At 49.2% G+C, this 14,480-nt stretch overlaps 5 protein-coding genes across 5 annotated transcripts; 3 read left to right on the top strand and 2 right to left on the bottom strand.

The window, feature by feature from the left end:
• Positions 1–2,469: 2,469 nt before the first annotated feature.
• On the bottom strand, positions 2,470–3,930 carry FOIG_06062 (uncharacterized protein; the record flags this gene model as incomplete). Its single annotated transcript, XM_031205026.1, has 1 exon — positions 2,470–3,930. The coding sequence occupies one exon, from the start codon at positions 3,928–3,930 to the stop codon at positions 2,470–2,472; it is 1,461 nt and encodes a 486-aa protein (XP_031065275.1).
• Positions 3,931–5,278: 1,348 nt separating this feature from the next.
• On the top strand, positions 5,279–7,096 carry FOIG_06061 (uncharacterized protein). The gene has a single exon (XM_031205025.1). The coding sequence runs from the start codon at positions 5,346–5,348 to the stop codon at positions 6,861–6,863; it is 1,518 nt and encodes a 505-aa protein (XP_031065274.1). The 5' UTR covers positions 5,279–5,345; the 3' UTR covers positions 6,864–7,096.
• A 1,509-nt stretch (positions 7,097–8,605) lies between these two features.
• FOIG_06060 (uncharacterized protein) lies at positions 8,606–9,863 on the top strand (the record flags this gene model as incomplete). The annotated part of the gene is made up of 3 exons (XM_031205024.1): positions 8,606–8,641; positions 8,719–9,049; positions 9,121–9,863. The coding sequence occupies 3 exons, from the start codon at positions 8,606–8,608 to the stop codon at positions 9,774–9,776; spliced, it is 1,023 nt and encodes a 340-aa protein (XP_031065273.1). The 3' UTR covers positions 9,777–9,863.
• A 462-nt stretch (positions 9,864–10,325) lies between these two features.
• FOIG_06058 (uncharacterized protein) lies at positions 10,326–14,404 on the top strand (the record flags this gene model as incomplete). Its single annotated transcript, XM_031205022.1, has 4 exons — positions 10,326–10,359; positions 10,406–10,465; positions 10,515–10,749; positions 10,797–14,404. The coding sequence occupies 4 exons, from the start codon at positions 10,326–10,328 to the stop codon at positions 12,850–12,852; spliced, it is 2,385 nt and encodes a 794-aa protein (XP_031065271.1). The 3' UTR covers positions 12,853–14,404.
• FOIG_06059 (uncharacterized protein) lies at positions 12,713–14,363 on the bottom strand. Its single transcript, XM_031205023.1, has one exon. The coding sequence runs from the start codon at positions 14,176–14,178 to the stop codon at positions 13,024–13,026; it is 1,155 nt and encodes a 384-aa protein (XP_031065272.1). The 5' UTR covers positions 14,179–14,363; the 3' UTR covers positions 12,713–13,023.
• Positions 14,405–14,480: the final 76 nt, after the last annotated feature.

Genomic DNA, 14,480 nt, shown 5'->3' with positions numbered 1-14,480 from the left:
ACCTCATCACGAGCATTCTCATTTTATGTAGACGATCACCCCAATCTCGCTTTGTCTTCACCGCAGAATCATCACCGATGAAGAATGGAGAAAAAGAAACAGTCTCCAAAATTTGCCCCCCATCATCATAACCTGACGGGTTCCACTGTCATCCTTGATCGTATGAGTGAGGATCCGCTCTTTGGTATCTCCTCTGCCTTGTCTCGCCACCTCCAAATTCCGCCTGCGGAAATATCATCTTTGTCGCTCTGTCCGAGACACCGAAGCATCTTTTGTTGCCCTGAAAGGTCACCATTGCTACCCTTTGTTAGACAAACACAGATTGCGGATCCGAAGTGCAAACCCAAAATGAAGACTTTACTGCAAAACACCAGAACCAGAAAACACAAAGACAAAGACAGCCAGTTACCTATTCCCGCCTCACCTTCTCCAACACCAAAAACCCTGGCTCTCATCGCTCATCAATCTCTGACACAAACACGCACAGGCCACATTTACGCCAGCCAAGACCTCAAGAGCCGCGAGAGGCCAAGCTAGCTAGACAAGGATCTGATCTGCTGCCGCTCATCAAAAGGGTCTTGAACGGCAACTACGGCCGGTCACGATTTGTTACAGACACATCTTTTCTCTTCAGCGCATATCGGATTTCAATATCCGTGTCCAATCTGAGGGTCGCATGCATCAATGCCCTCCTGAGTGAGAGGCTGAGTGTTGGTGATCATTGGTGCTAAATATCCCTCTGTGTTTCCACTGTAACTGCTACCCCTGAGGTTTGAACGCCAGGCAGATATTGACTGGATGGATACTTGTACAAACGATGTGTCGTAAGTTATCCTCGGTTGTGTTGTACTCCACGATGGAGAATGACTCGAGATGAAAGAGTTTTCATTCCCTTTTGAGAAACTTCCATTCCTCCGGATGGTAGTTGGTGAAATTTGTTGAGAATCTTTACTCTCACGATGCAACGTAACCCGAAGACATTGAACAATGCAATTGTTATCTAGTCAGCATAACCTCGGTTCTGTTTCCCCTGAAGTCACCTCCTTGAAGTCGGTAAAAGATGCCTCTATCAAAGCGATAGGAGGTTGCCCGGGAGGCTCGGGCATGACCAATCTCGCGAGCGCGAGACACCAGCGAAGAAACCTCTTCGCCAACTCCTTAATGGTGTGGCACAAATGCTAGTGTATGGATGGGGGCATTGAGTTCATGCGAGTGAGGCCTCACAATGAAGAACATTACCCCCATTGGATGTTCAACACAGAACAGAACACTCATGCATATTTCTCTGAGATGTTACCATCGCCACAAAGTGCAATGAAAGGGCAGTGCAATCTTTGATACTCTCATTCGGCAAGCTCCCCTGTAACAGTTCGAGCCCGTCTGTGCTATAGCTTAAGACTGTCTTTGTGCTGAAGGTGAAGACCTGATACACTCGGGCAGCGTAAGTGTATCTTACGATTCAGGCATGTGCTGAAGAATTATTTACGGCCAGTGTTTTTACGTTCTTTGTAGACATCAGGTCTTCAAATCGAAACGATCATGAACATGATACTATGGTGACGTCTCTTCGTCTCTAAAGGGGTAGGTTATTGCATACTACCGGATGACCCTACAAGTGCAAACCTGGTGCTGAGGACAGTATAGAAAATGTAAGATGACCATGTGAGATCCTAGTTGCTTAATAGGTTTAATAGAGGTTTGGAAGGGATACCGAGCCCGTTGATCATCGTGCGATAGCGGATTGGGTAGTCATGCTCAGGTACTTCCATGACACTCCCAATACTCCACAACATTGCTGTCCGAATCTACAAACTGGGGAACCCCAGAATTCGAGAATTGGCTTCTCTTTTTAATCAAGCAACAGTCACTTCGGTTCCGCAATCACACCACTCTATCTATAGCTGGGGAATCATCCCCATATGCAAGCACAGACGTACCCATGAGGTTATCCCCACAGACATTCCCCAGACTGAATCTGAAGACATGTTTTCGGGATATCTAGATCTTATCTCTCGGTTTAAAAGTTGCCACTATGTCTGAGCTCCACTTGAGGGGGCAAATTGACTGTGTGGTCGGGGTGTTTCTTACATAGTTTGGAGCAATCGTGTGGACTACCATCCGACCTTGAGTGACACCAGGAGACAGAACACAAATATCGTGTTTACTATAACTTGAAAGATAAAATTTATTGCATTCTTATTTAAGCATTTGTGTATATCACAGTTTTCTACCTCAATGATGATCCAAGTGAGCAAGTTACACAAGTCTAGGTGCTTTCGAATAGAACTGTATTAGCACAGAGAAAAACACTTACCTTTCAATTTCATTCCAATCAAATTCGATGTTAACTTTCTAACTCCCATTACACCACCTCGTTCTCAGTAGGAGGGCATGAATTTTCACGTCCCATCCCAATGCCACAGCTGAACACCAGAATACCTGTCATTACTTACCTTGGCTTCGAACAACCTATTCTTCAATGACGAACAGTGGGAAGTCGGGCAGTGGTCGAAGCGCACGCCGGGGTCTCTCCAACTCCATGCATCTTGAGATCCACGGCGGTTCATTGATCTCCGTTCGAGCCTCCTCAGCGCCGTTAACATGATATCGCAGAGCTTCGGGGTCACCCGCTCGCGCTTTGATGTCAGCTTCACTTATCAGTTCAACATCTGCCTTCCATGCGGTGGCCAATGCCACAAGCCTAAGGACCTCAAGAACATAGTAGGCTAGCTGAACTAACAAAAGGGCCAGAAGCATCCCTGTGCTACAGTCGTCGTAGCCGTAGTTGTTGGCAGTGATACGCCTGACTATCTGTGCGCCCACAACCGTCTGGAAGATGAGAAGTAAGGATCCAAATGTGCCCCAAGCAATCCACTCGTCGTCGTCAAGATGGATCGTGAAGTGTACGAGAAGAACAAATAGAATATCGTAGATCAGAGTAAACGACGCAAAACTGCTGAGATGCGTCAGTAAAAAGGCCCAGGGGTACTGGTTGCGCTCTCTCTGACGGATCATGACACGGCTGAGACGCCAAAGATTCCGAGTCATCTGAAGATACTCACTGAGGAACTCGGCGATAGATCGTCGGTCCGCTTGAACTGTGGCGTCCGGTGTGTCTTGGAAAACAACAAGACAAGGCACTTCATGGACAGCCTCTTGGAGGAGGTACCGGTTGAAGAACAGATACTCATCTGCTTTGTGAACACCACGCCATCGGTTTAAGCACGGCTCAGCCTCAAACTGCTGCTTGAATCTCAGCTGGGCAGCCAATTTGGTGCGGAACAAGACAGGCGAGCCTGAGAAAAGTGCAGAGGAGTCGAGTGCGTTGAGGGCTCTATTCTTCTCCGCCATGAGACCGTAGTAGCAGGAAAAGAGGCATGTCCAGAACGAGCCCCAGATTCCATCTCGCTTGCGTGCAATCATGGGAACTGTGACGCAGCCAACACGACTATCTGCAAAAGGGATGAGTGCCGACTCTAGAAAGCGCGAAGACCAGTGAACTCCCTGATCAGTCAGAACCGTCAGCGGAGTGCTGACAGAGGCCAAAGCGTGAGCGATCTCGCGACGTCTACTCGGTTCGTTCACGGCACCAACACTAATCTGCGTAGCAGAGTACGCGAACCTCAGCCCAGTCAACTTACCGTCAACCCGATGCTGAGCCTTTCTATCGCTAGTAGTGATGAAAAGTTGCTCAGGCTTGTTTTTGAGAATACTCCGAACATAATCCAACAGATTCGGATCATTGGGGTCACGAATTGTCAAGATGACAGAGATTTCTTTTGGAAAGTTCAAGCGTCCATGGGGTTCTGGGTACCTCCTACGGCCGTATTGTAGCATAGCGAATCCGGTGAGGCGGATGACTATGATTATACTCAGAACAACGACAGAGACGATGGCGGCTGGACCGGCGACTTGGAGGCTGAACCCCATTCTGAGCGGCGCAGGTTGTTTCTTCTCTTTTTTTCGAACCGAAGGAGTAGCTGGGCTCGATCAAAGAATCTGTGCTGAATGAAAGAGTGGCAGAGGAATGAAGAATTAGGAATTAGGAATCAGGTTCGTTTCAAAGCCTGGCGAGGCTATGGGTAATTTATATCTTACAATCCCATTGTTGAAAACAAGGACCTTGCTCTGTGCTAGACAGTTGTTCTGAGTTGAAAAAGGCCTTTGTGCAACTGTGTTCCGTCCATTTGTGTTCGCACGTCTCGTTCTCAACAACAGTCGAAAAGTCGTGTTCACGGGGAACCCTGAGTTGATGGTCTTGGAGATTGCTTCTGCTGATGTATCTTGAACAAGCAATTGAGCTGATGCCAAGCTGGGAGATTCTGTTTTAACTGCCCCGATAATTGACATTTTTAATAATTTTTGGTCTGCTCAGTCTATTGAACGGGAAGAAAATGGTTCATAAGCAGTGTATCATCCAGGAACATTGAATCTTCGGTCACAAATGCAGAGTGGTATAGGTTAGACAGGACGATACTCGAGGCCAAGGGACCTGCCCCGGCTCCCGGAGGTATTCCCTCCTTTTCCCCATTGAACTCGTTAGCCCAACTAACTATCAGAACATCAAGCTGAATGACAAATGAACGCCCTTTCCACGACATGGTGTTATCCCCACTGAACAGGCCGTTGAGGGGCAACTCCGTAAACCTCGGCATATTAGACCAACAGCGCTGAAGCTTGGCGCGTTTTTGACACGCATTATGACGAACCATGTAGCATTTATAAGCGGAAAAGACGACATTGCTATTCACCGACATGAAATGCCGGGTCTTTGTGTCAAATAATGTATATGCATTACCCCACGAAAGGTCACAAGGAGAGCAACAAGAAAGGAAAAGGCGGGCGGAAGTGGGAGGGAATGCGGGTAATAGCCGATCAGATCGGCTGAGATTGGATTGGATACTTCACAAGTCCCCCACCCCCCGCTGTATCCCCAGGCCGAAATCTTATTCCCCTGGGTTATATTGTTATGACCGTCTATTGCCCGTATACGGAAGCCAAAGGGAGACTCGTCTTGGTACAGTGAGTCTATAGGCTCATTGGATCTTGGCCATGCTTGTAAGATACATCGTCCAATTACAATATTGTCAGCACAAGAGACCCTAGCGAGACATACAGAGATGGCTTACGCCCCGCCTGGTTATGCGCCGCCATCCGAAGCCAAGATGCATCAAAACTGGACCCGTCTTATCCCCGGACGCCATTTCCGCTTGTCGGAGATGCCCTAGAGGTCCCTCTAAGCCGGGGTCATAAGAAGCACTTGATCCCTTTTTGTCCATTTTTTTACTAAAATCATGACTCCTCCATCTTTTTCATTTCGTCTTTCCTCCCAATTGACCTAAGACATGGGAGACAACGACGAGAAAAAGACGTCCCGGTCCCCGGAGCCGGAGACGGGTTCGGCTCGGAGGAGTCTGGACACCACTACTACCGAAGAAGGCGATGTCATCACTCCAGCCCAGGAAGTCCAACGGCAAATTTCGAGCCAGGAGAAGGATAATGGTGATATGTTTCCCCCCAGAACAGATGTACCGCCTCCACCACCTAATGGCAGCTATGGATGGGTTTGTTGTGCCTGCGTAGCGACCATCAACGCCCATACATGGGGTCTCAACTCGAGTTACGGAGTCTTTCTCGCCCACTTCATCGCCAACAACACATTCCCCGGAGCAACATCCCTTCACTACGCCTTTGTCGGATCGTTGAGTATTGCTTGTGCCATGCTTGTCTCACCCCTTGCTACACTCTGCGTCCGCGAATTCGGCACAAAACCTACTCTCTTCGCCGGTATCGTCTTGGAAACCGCTAGCTTGATATGCGCTAGCTTTGCGACCAAGATATACCAACTCTTCCTCACACAGGGTGTTCTCTTTGGTCTAGGAATGGGCTTCCTCTTTGTTCCCAGCGTCGGTATCGTTCCTCAATGGTTCACAACTCGTCGATCTCTTGCAAACGGTATCAGTGCAGCGGGTTCGGGCCTCGGTGGTTTGTTATACTCCTTGGCAGCTGGAGCTATCATCCGGAACATCAGTCTCGCATGGGCGTACAGGATACTCGGCATTATTGTCTTCGTCGTCAATATAATCTGCACTATCCTTGTCAAGGATCGTAACAAGATCATCGGCTCTCGTCAAGCACCCTTCGACCTTGGACTCCTCAAATGTGCTGAGTTTATTCTGCTTCTCGGTTATGGATGGTTCAGCATGCTAGGATATGTGGTTCTCATCTTCAGTCTGGCAAACTATGCCAACTTCATTGGCCTCGATGCCTCTCAAGCAGCTATGGTTAGCGCCATCTTCAATCTGGGTCAGGCTGCCGGCCGTCCTTTCATCGGGTACTTCAGTGATCGCACAGGACGAATTAACATGGCCTGCGGGACAACTTGGCTAGCTGCAATTCTCGTCTTTGCTATCTGGATCAACGCCAAGTCTTATGGGCTTCTTCTCTTCTTCACTATTGTGGGAGGTGGCATGGCTGGAACCTACTGGGCAACCGTAGCTCCAGTCACAGCCGAGGTCGTCGGTCTTGCTGATGTTCCTGCTGCCCTCAACTTGACTTGGGTCATTATCAGCTTACCTTGTACGTTCAGCACACCCATTGCTCTACAAATTGTCGCCGGCACCGGAAAATACATTGGCGCCCAAATCTTTGTCGGCGTAATGTATATCGCTGGAGGACTGTGCCTCTTCTTCCTTCGCGGATGGAAGATTGGCGAACTCGCCGAGATCGCTCGTGCTACGAATCACGATCCCGAGGAAATCCATCGGGTTAGATCTCAAGCGAGCGGTGCTATCAGTATCAAGAGCAGGAGAGTTGGTCGGAAGAAGATGATAGCTGAATGCTATAAACCCAGCAAGGTTTAGAGACTTGTGATTGGGCTGAAGTAAAGTCATTTGTTTTTTGTCCCTATTTGCAAAAGTATATACGGCGTTTAGGATAACGTTGGCATTGATTTTACGATCAAATACTGTTAAATGTTAGCATTTGTTACCACAAACGGCTCAAGCCAACAAGTACATAATAACAACAAGAGAAACGCATTGACATAGAACCGCCTAAGTTGACTGGTCATCATAGGTCCAGAGATCCAATTATACTATAACTGTCGATCGGTAACATACGATAGCAGGGTGCGTGGGCAGAGTTAATTTGAGCCTCAGTCTCACAAGCTCACTCCCTAGTACTAATAATGGAGGATCTGGCGTCACTGCAAGGAGCCTATGGTGAACTTGCCCTGCCATGTGCCACTGCTGCATGCTCTCAAAGCTCCCGTCTCGAGTCTCGTGTCTTTAACAGCTCTTGCCAGAGTCGCCCGATGTAACTCATTAAAGACACACTGGAGCCCGGATATACCTTAATCACAAATAACTATTAATCCCGAAACTCTACTTGAGTCATATGTTCTCAGCCAGTGTAGCACGAGGCTTCATTCTATTGGCATTCCAGGTTCCCTTGCTTTCACCTATCATGATCAACACTGTCCAAGTTTCACCCCCAAACCCCATTCACTGACGTCAAAATGGCACTAATAATGAATAACCCGGCTAAAAGTGAACGTATCACGTTTCTGGGCAAATGGAACTTCTTATTGGTACCTTAGCCGGCGTTGGGTTGCATCCTTCGCGGTAACGCCGAGCCTTGAGTGTCAGTCGACCGCAGAGCCGCATCGGAATAAAGCTCGAGCTTCGAGCCCGTTTTGGAGCTTGTAAATTGGTGTAAGTCATCTACCGGTATTTACGATATATTCCAATCACATGTGGGCAACAACAGTTTTTGTTATAATGGACTCACTCATACTGATAGTATGCTTAGGTAGCCCAATATGGCTCCCGAACCAGTCACTTATTACTGGAAATGTGTAAGCCACAATCTCATTCTATTTGAAGTTGCCCTGGTTGAGTGTAACACGTCATTATTAGTGTCGCTGCCTTCAAAGCTGGGATTGGGCAGTGCATACCATTTGCACGAGCTGCCACCATGTCCGATGCAACACTTGCACTGTCACCACGCATTAGTAAGTATAACAACTATGGGGAATTTTTAATATTGACTCGAATAAGCACCGGAAGCAAAGCAGCCAAACCTGACCAAGATATGATTTGATGTGCTTAAAAGTTCGGAGGCGAGGATGGTTGAGACGGGAGGCAGGTGATTGAACAATTTGACAATAAGCAACCTATCTCGCGAGAATGACATATATTACATTTTTGATGACTCGAGGAGAGGCTTACCTGCTGCTTGGTTGGCATTTATGCCTCGTGTATGATTTAGGGTGGAATTCAGGGTATAAGTCAGAATCACCTCAACTTCTCGCCCAGAAGTATTATTTGAGGCATGAAATAACTACTCCACAAGGCACTCACTGTGAATCCCCTTTCTCCCTTCACATAAACTGTCTCCCGAAACGGCTTGTAGCAGCACACTCGATCACCCACCGACGCTTCATTTAAAGAAACCAAAGCGTGAGTTGTTTTCGCTGTGACTTAGAGTACATATTTGCGTACTTTTATGTATTTGCGAACGTCGACTGACTACTTGAGGGATAAGATCAGAGCTGCCGACCATACAGACCCGACAAGGCATAAATCTCAACCAGAGAATCACCATGGACGAGCCCGACGGCACAGATCCCAACCGAAGCGTAAGTCTTGACAATCTTCACTGTTGAAGCAGGCGCTGATGTATTTGTGTAGCCACCTCATAAGAGACCAAAGACAGTTCACTTCCCAGGTGAAGACTTCCATGAAGAAAATAATAAAATCAGCGTGGGCGTCAAGCTGGAGATTCAATGCTTATGCCAATGATGTCCCTGAAGTCAACTCACTGTCTACTCACCTCGCAACCACTGGGCAACCTGGCAATGCTGAGCCAGGCACTGGCGAACTCCAGCCATTTGCATCAGATGACAACCCCTCAACCACTGAGCAACACAATACGGAGTCAGGCAAAGCAGAATCAAATGTGAACCAAACGGTTAAGACTCATCTTCGACTGCCTCTGGAGTTGAGAGAGATTGTGTATTGTTGCGCGATCCGTCAAGAATGCGTTGGTATGGAGATGGGCTCGAATCATCGATTCATTCACATTGTTCCGGAAACTAGAGCTGTGGTTTTCCTTCAGGATTGAACCAAGCTAGAACAACTCTCGACAAGGACCATTCGGCCAAGGCATGTGAAATGGAAACATTTCAATTCAACTCGAGCAGCACTTTGAGGGTATTTGCAGAGCTTTCCCACACGCACTTTGAGAACTACAGTGGCTTTATGCCCCGAGTCGATGCGAAGATTCTTGTGTTCGAGAGCGCTTCTTTTCCCGGAGCACCAGTTCTCAACGGATGGGACAGGACAGATCAGGCACATGGAGACTACACAAACGCGCAGGATCACGTTGAAGACTGGGTGGACGCCGTGCTCAACGTTTCAACTAACATGGGAATCGATCTCCACTTCTGCCGTCCCTGGAGAAACTTTGGTTACCTCTCAGGTGTTACGGCTCCCCTACGAGACGCTGGGTATGATCTGTCGGTCACTTGGGACGAGATCAACTGCCTTCAAGTGCCAGACCAATTCAGCAGCTTTCTTATGGCAATGACAGCCAGGTCCATTACCAGGGAACAACTAGACGACACGAATCTCCAATTTCAGTCCAATTTGTCCGAAGACACTGCTTGGACTCTTGTCCATTACGGCGCTGGGGCCACTTTATCACAAGCTTTTGATCCGACGGGCAAGGGAGAGATCTCATGGGAGCAGCGCAAAATACCAGCGATGAAATGAAAAGCGCAAAATTGCAATGTTCTCAGGGGAGCAAGAAAGCCAGGGTGCCAAAATCAACTGGTTTAAAGGTCTACTAAGATATACTAAATTTACCTAAGTCTCTCATCACTTAGGATAAAGGTCCTAGATAAGTTTTCTTGCCTCCCATAGGTAGTCAGGAGATGACTTAAACGCTTGTGTTACATCATGTCTATGAAAAGACGTGATTCAGTGACAAGCCAAACATATCACGATGTAGTTACTTGACCCTAAGCCGAGGTGCTAAAATAAACTATCTAGTGTATGCACATCCAAGTCTGACTAATTTAATGTTCAATTATTTACTTGGAACAGGGAAGCCCATCACTTCACCAACTCTTTGTTCATCCCGTAATTGACGCCGTGTAAGTGAGATCAGGGTAAGCACGTGATCTGGCGTCGCGAAAGGCTGACCGAAACGCGTCTCTAGCCCCGCAAGACTCGCGATCTCGACCTCACGTCATAACTTGCAGCTTCGCCAATACTTTCATGGAATCGTGATCGACCTTGCGTCGTACTTGGCGCGTGGAGATGTGGATCCTGGAGAATTCAGAGGCCTTTGATGGTGAGTTTTTGACTTTCATCCGTCGATGTAGCTAATCATCCTCTAGGCCGAAAGTTATGGTTGCGACCAGGGAAAACCTATCTATTTGGTCGAACAGCCGCAGAACGTAAGAGATAAGCTCCTAAGTGAAGAATTGATGCTCATAAAATGTATAGCCGGTCAACTTGCGATATCACACAATACGATCTCGCGCAAGCACTTGACCATCACCGTAAGCCCCGTTGAGAAAGGCCAGGCTCACAATCCAAGGAGTCGCTCTACGCTCACGATCGAAGATTTGGCGACAAAAATAGGGACAGTCGTCAATGGAGAAAAGATCAAAGGCAAGAGAAAGGTGATTGAAGGGGACAAGGCCGAGTTTACGATGGGAAAATGCCCAAACAGATTCAGGTGAGCCGTTTCATCCGATCTGGTGTTACGCCGCTTACAGTCCACAGCATCTCCTGGGAACCAGTTGTCTTCGCATTTTCTTTCACCAGCAAGGAATTACAGATAGACCCCCTAACTACACTCCGAAAAAGATTCGAGCAGCTTGATATCAAGCTAGTGACAGAATATGTTGATTCCACCACACATGTTGTCTCAAAGAAGCGAAATACAGCCAAGGGTCTTCAAGCCTTGATCAACGGGAAACATATCGTAACGGAGACTTTCCTCGATGCAGTGTCTGAAGCCGGAAATCTGGCGGATGGGGCGGAGACCACTGAGTTGAGCCCCCTGGAGCAGGACTTTGATCAAAACTGGCCTGATGCTATGCAGCATTTACCTCCGAGGGGTGGTGAGCCTGTACAACACCCTGACTCGACGTATGCCCCAGACGCAGGGAGACGTGACATATTCGAAGGCTACAGCTTCATCTTCTACGACCCCGTACAGTACAACAACTTGCTGGCGCCTATTACGAGTGGTGGCGGCAAAGCATTGCTGCGAAATGTGGTTCCCGAAGAAACTTCGGTCGATGACTTTGTTCAATATGTCAAAAGTGTTGCTGGTGAAAAGGGCCTTGGTGCCTTTAACGACGGCAGCGAGGGCAAAGGTGTAGTAGTAGTACGCTTCGTTCCTTCGAAAGGAGGTTCAGTTGATTGGTATGTGGAGTTTTTCAGGTCTGTATCTCTGAGACTGGACCATCGTCCTATTGAGCAGAGTGAGTTTTTGGAAGCAATCCTCATCAAAGATGCGAGTATTCTTCGACGCCCTCTCGAGGTTGAGTCTGCACATAATACGCAACACCAACACCAGACTCTTCAAGATCCTGAGGTGGTCAATGGGACACAGCACCCTGCCACACAGGCTGAAACGTCACAGGCACCCGAAGAGTCACAACTTGCTCCTCGACGTGGGCGGACGAGGAGAACTGTCAAGAGACGCTTTGCAGGCTTCGGCGGCGATGATGACGTTGATATGGACGATATCCCTACAGCATCAGCGCCTGTAAATCAACCCGCAACCCGTGCTGCGACTCAGGATGCGACGCAAGCGCCAGCAGAGGAAGAAGGTTTATTCGTGTCTCAGGAGCCAGATGCACCCCCAGAAACGCAACCATCCAGCAATGCCAAGTCTTCACAAAGGAAAAGGCGAGCTTCACCATTACCGCAAGATGACCTCATGGATGGTATGACAACTGCAGCAGAGAGGTTCAAGCGTCAACGGATAGAGCGAGGTGAAGATTTGGAGGAGCCGGCTGAGCAGATGGAAACTGAGACAGCCGAGAAGGTCCCAGAGCCAAAGAAGATCAAGAAAGAGTTCGATATCTTGGCAATAGCTGCACAAAACAGAGAGCAGGAAGAAGCTCGTGCACGAGCTGAAAAGGAAGATTTGGCAAATTTACCAGATGATGTTGATCTCGCTGAGATTCGCAGACTCAACATCGTAGAAGAGATGGAAGTACGACAACCGAGCCATCCCCGTACTCGAGAACAAGACATCCGTGACGGGCGATGGGATCCCAAGTGGAATGGGATGAAGAACTTCAAGAGGTTCAGACAACGCGGAGAGGCGACAGGACGACAGCCTGCAAAGACTATTGTGCCTCTAACGCAGGTCAAGACGAAGGAGTTCGGCGTTGGAGACGATTACTGGCTCGAGGACGAGGAAACGGAGCGGAGAAAGAGGAACTCAAGCCAGACTCCTGTAACACAGTCACAACCATCTGCGCCCACAGCACCATCGGCTTCATCTCGTACCCAGAAAAGGGCATATGCCAATGTCATATCAGACAGCAGCGACGAAGAGAGTAATTCAGTATCGCAGCGATCTTCGGTACCAGCGACTCGAACACGAGGGGCACAAGTTGCAGCGTCACAAACACAGTCGCAAGCTAAATCAAAGAGTCAAGCATCACGGAACACTAGTCAGGGGAGTAAACGAGCTGCAGCAGAGCCTGCTGCAGGACAGCAGCCTCCGAAGCGGAGTCGGCCAACGAGAAGAGCTGTGGAAGTCGCGGATAGTGACAGTGATGACGAGCTCAAGTTTCGATTTGGAAAGAGACGGTAAAGACCGGTCTCTGTGGGGTATCTTTCTAGCTAATGTACATCTAAGTGTTCGAGAAGAACATCTATGGCGCGAACAGTATAGTCTAATACATGTAAAATATCGTTTCCATGTAACATGGATGCGCCAGCAGTCTTGCGTCTATGGTCTATGCCGTATCTTCAATGTCATGGTTCAGTCCATCTGATCCATCTGACTCTCAGTGCCTTCGGATTCTTCGACAAGAAGGCCTACAAGACAGGCTGATAACATAGTCTCGTAGTTGACCCAAGGATGAATCTCGCCAAATAACTTGGTGCCGTCACGTCCAGCACCACGCATCAACTCAGGAACACCGCCAGGATGAAAGTCGGCATATGGTGTAACATTGTACACCTTGCCGTTCAGGGCCATCCAAGCATCTTTGCCCTTGCGACCTGTCATGCGCTTCAACATAGATGGAGTCACACGCAGGTATGGTGTTTGAGGTTCGACACCACGGAGGTCGGCATTCGGTCCAGATATGCGAGCCCAGTCGAGAGGAGAGTGGCCCGGCGTGAGGAGGACCTTGCGATTGGGCTTGCTGGGTTTCGATGAGTGTGTAGGTGGAGGTGCCAGGCCACCTGATGACGGAGGACCTCGGTTTGGTAGAGGGCCACGAGCGCGTTGCGGTGAGTTCACGGCGGGGAACTGAGAGAGTGATGGCAGGCGACCAGCAGGTGGGGCAGCTGAGAACTTGGGAGGAGGGAGACGGCCTGGAGCTGGAGGCGGAGGCATCATGGAGGTTGGGTTCGGGGAGAGAGCGGGGCCCGGGGCTGTGGGGTTCCGACGCGGGGCGGGGTGTGAGCTCGGCGCAATAGGAGCATTGTCAAGACTGAAGCTGGGGACGGAAATAGAGGGAGGATCGGATGCGACAGCCTTGGGAGTTGTTTGTTCTTCGGGCTCGGCGATGGTTAGGGATGGAGGTGTAACCTTTGGTAAAGGAGGCGGCGGCATAGACGTAGCATCATTCCTGGGGCCCTTCGATGAGGTCGGGGTATCGATCGCAGTAGCGGTAGCCTTCCCTTGGTCTCGACGCTGGTCGTCGTCTCGTGTGGTACGGTTATCGGCCGGACGAGCCCGGAGTCGAGGGCCCGGTTCCACCTCGTGATCCGACACCATGATACGGGGTCCAGGATCAGCATCAGCATCATCAGCTTCAGTCTCAGCCTCGTCCTTAGGTGCAACAGCAGGAAAACCAGTCCCTCTCCAGCGAAGGAGGATCTGTAGCGGCTCTGGCATCCATGACGGCGGACGAACAAGTACCCAGACAACAGAGGCGACGATGAGGCCGATACCAATAACGCCCATGACGACACAATAGAGACAGAAGTGTGAAACACGAGAAACAAAAAGAGAGTTTTCCCCCAGGTGACTTGGAGAGTTGGGGTCGATTGGCGAGAAGGAGGGAGGGAGTGGGTTGTGGAATGGTTATTGCAGAATCATCGAGCCACCTTGTGATGCGCCTCCGATAATAGTTGATGGACTTGCTTTTGTCAGCGGCGGACCAAGAAAATCAGAGCTGGAGCTGAAAGGCCGGAGCTAACCTTGGGGGCCTGGAGCCTTGCAACGGGCAAACGCTGATTGGCTGTTGGTTCGAGGTTCGATTTTCA

This window comes from Fusarium odoratissimum (genome assembly GCF_000260195.1).
Source record: "Fusarium odoratissimum NRRL 54006 unplaced genomic scaffold supercont1.8, whole genome shotgun sequence".
NCBI classification, from domain to species: domain Eukaryota; kingdom Fungi; phylum Ascomycota; class Sordariomycetes; order Hypocreales; family Nectriaceae; genus Fusarium; species Fusarium odoratissimum.
This window is presented reverse-complemented; position numbering and strand designations above follow the sequence as displayed.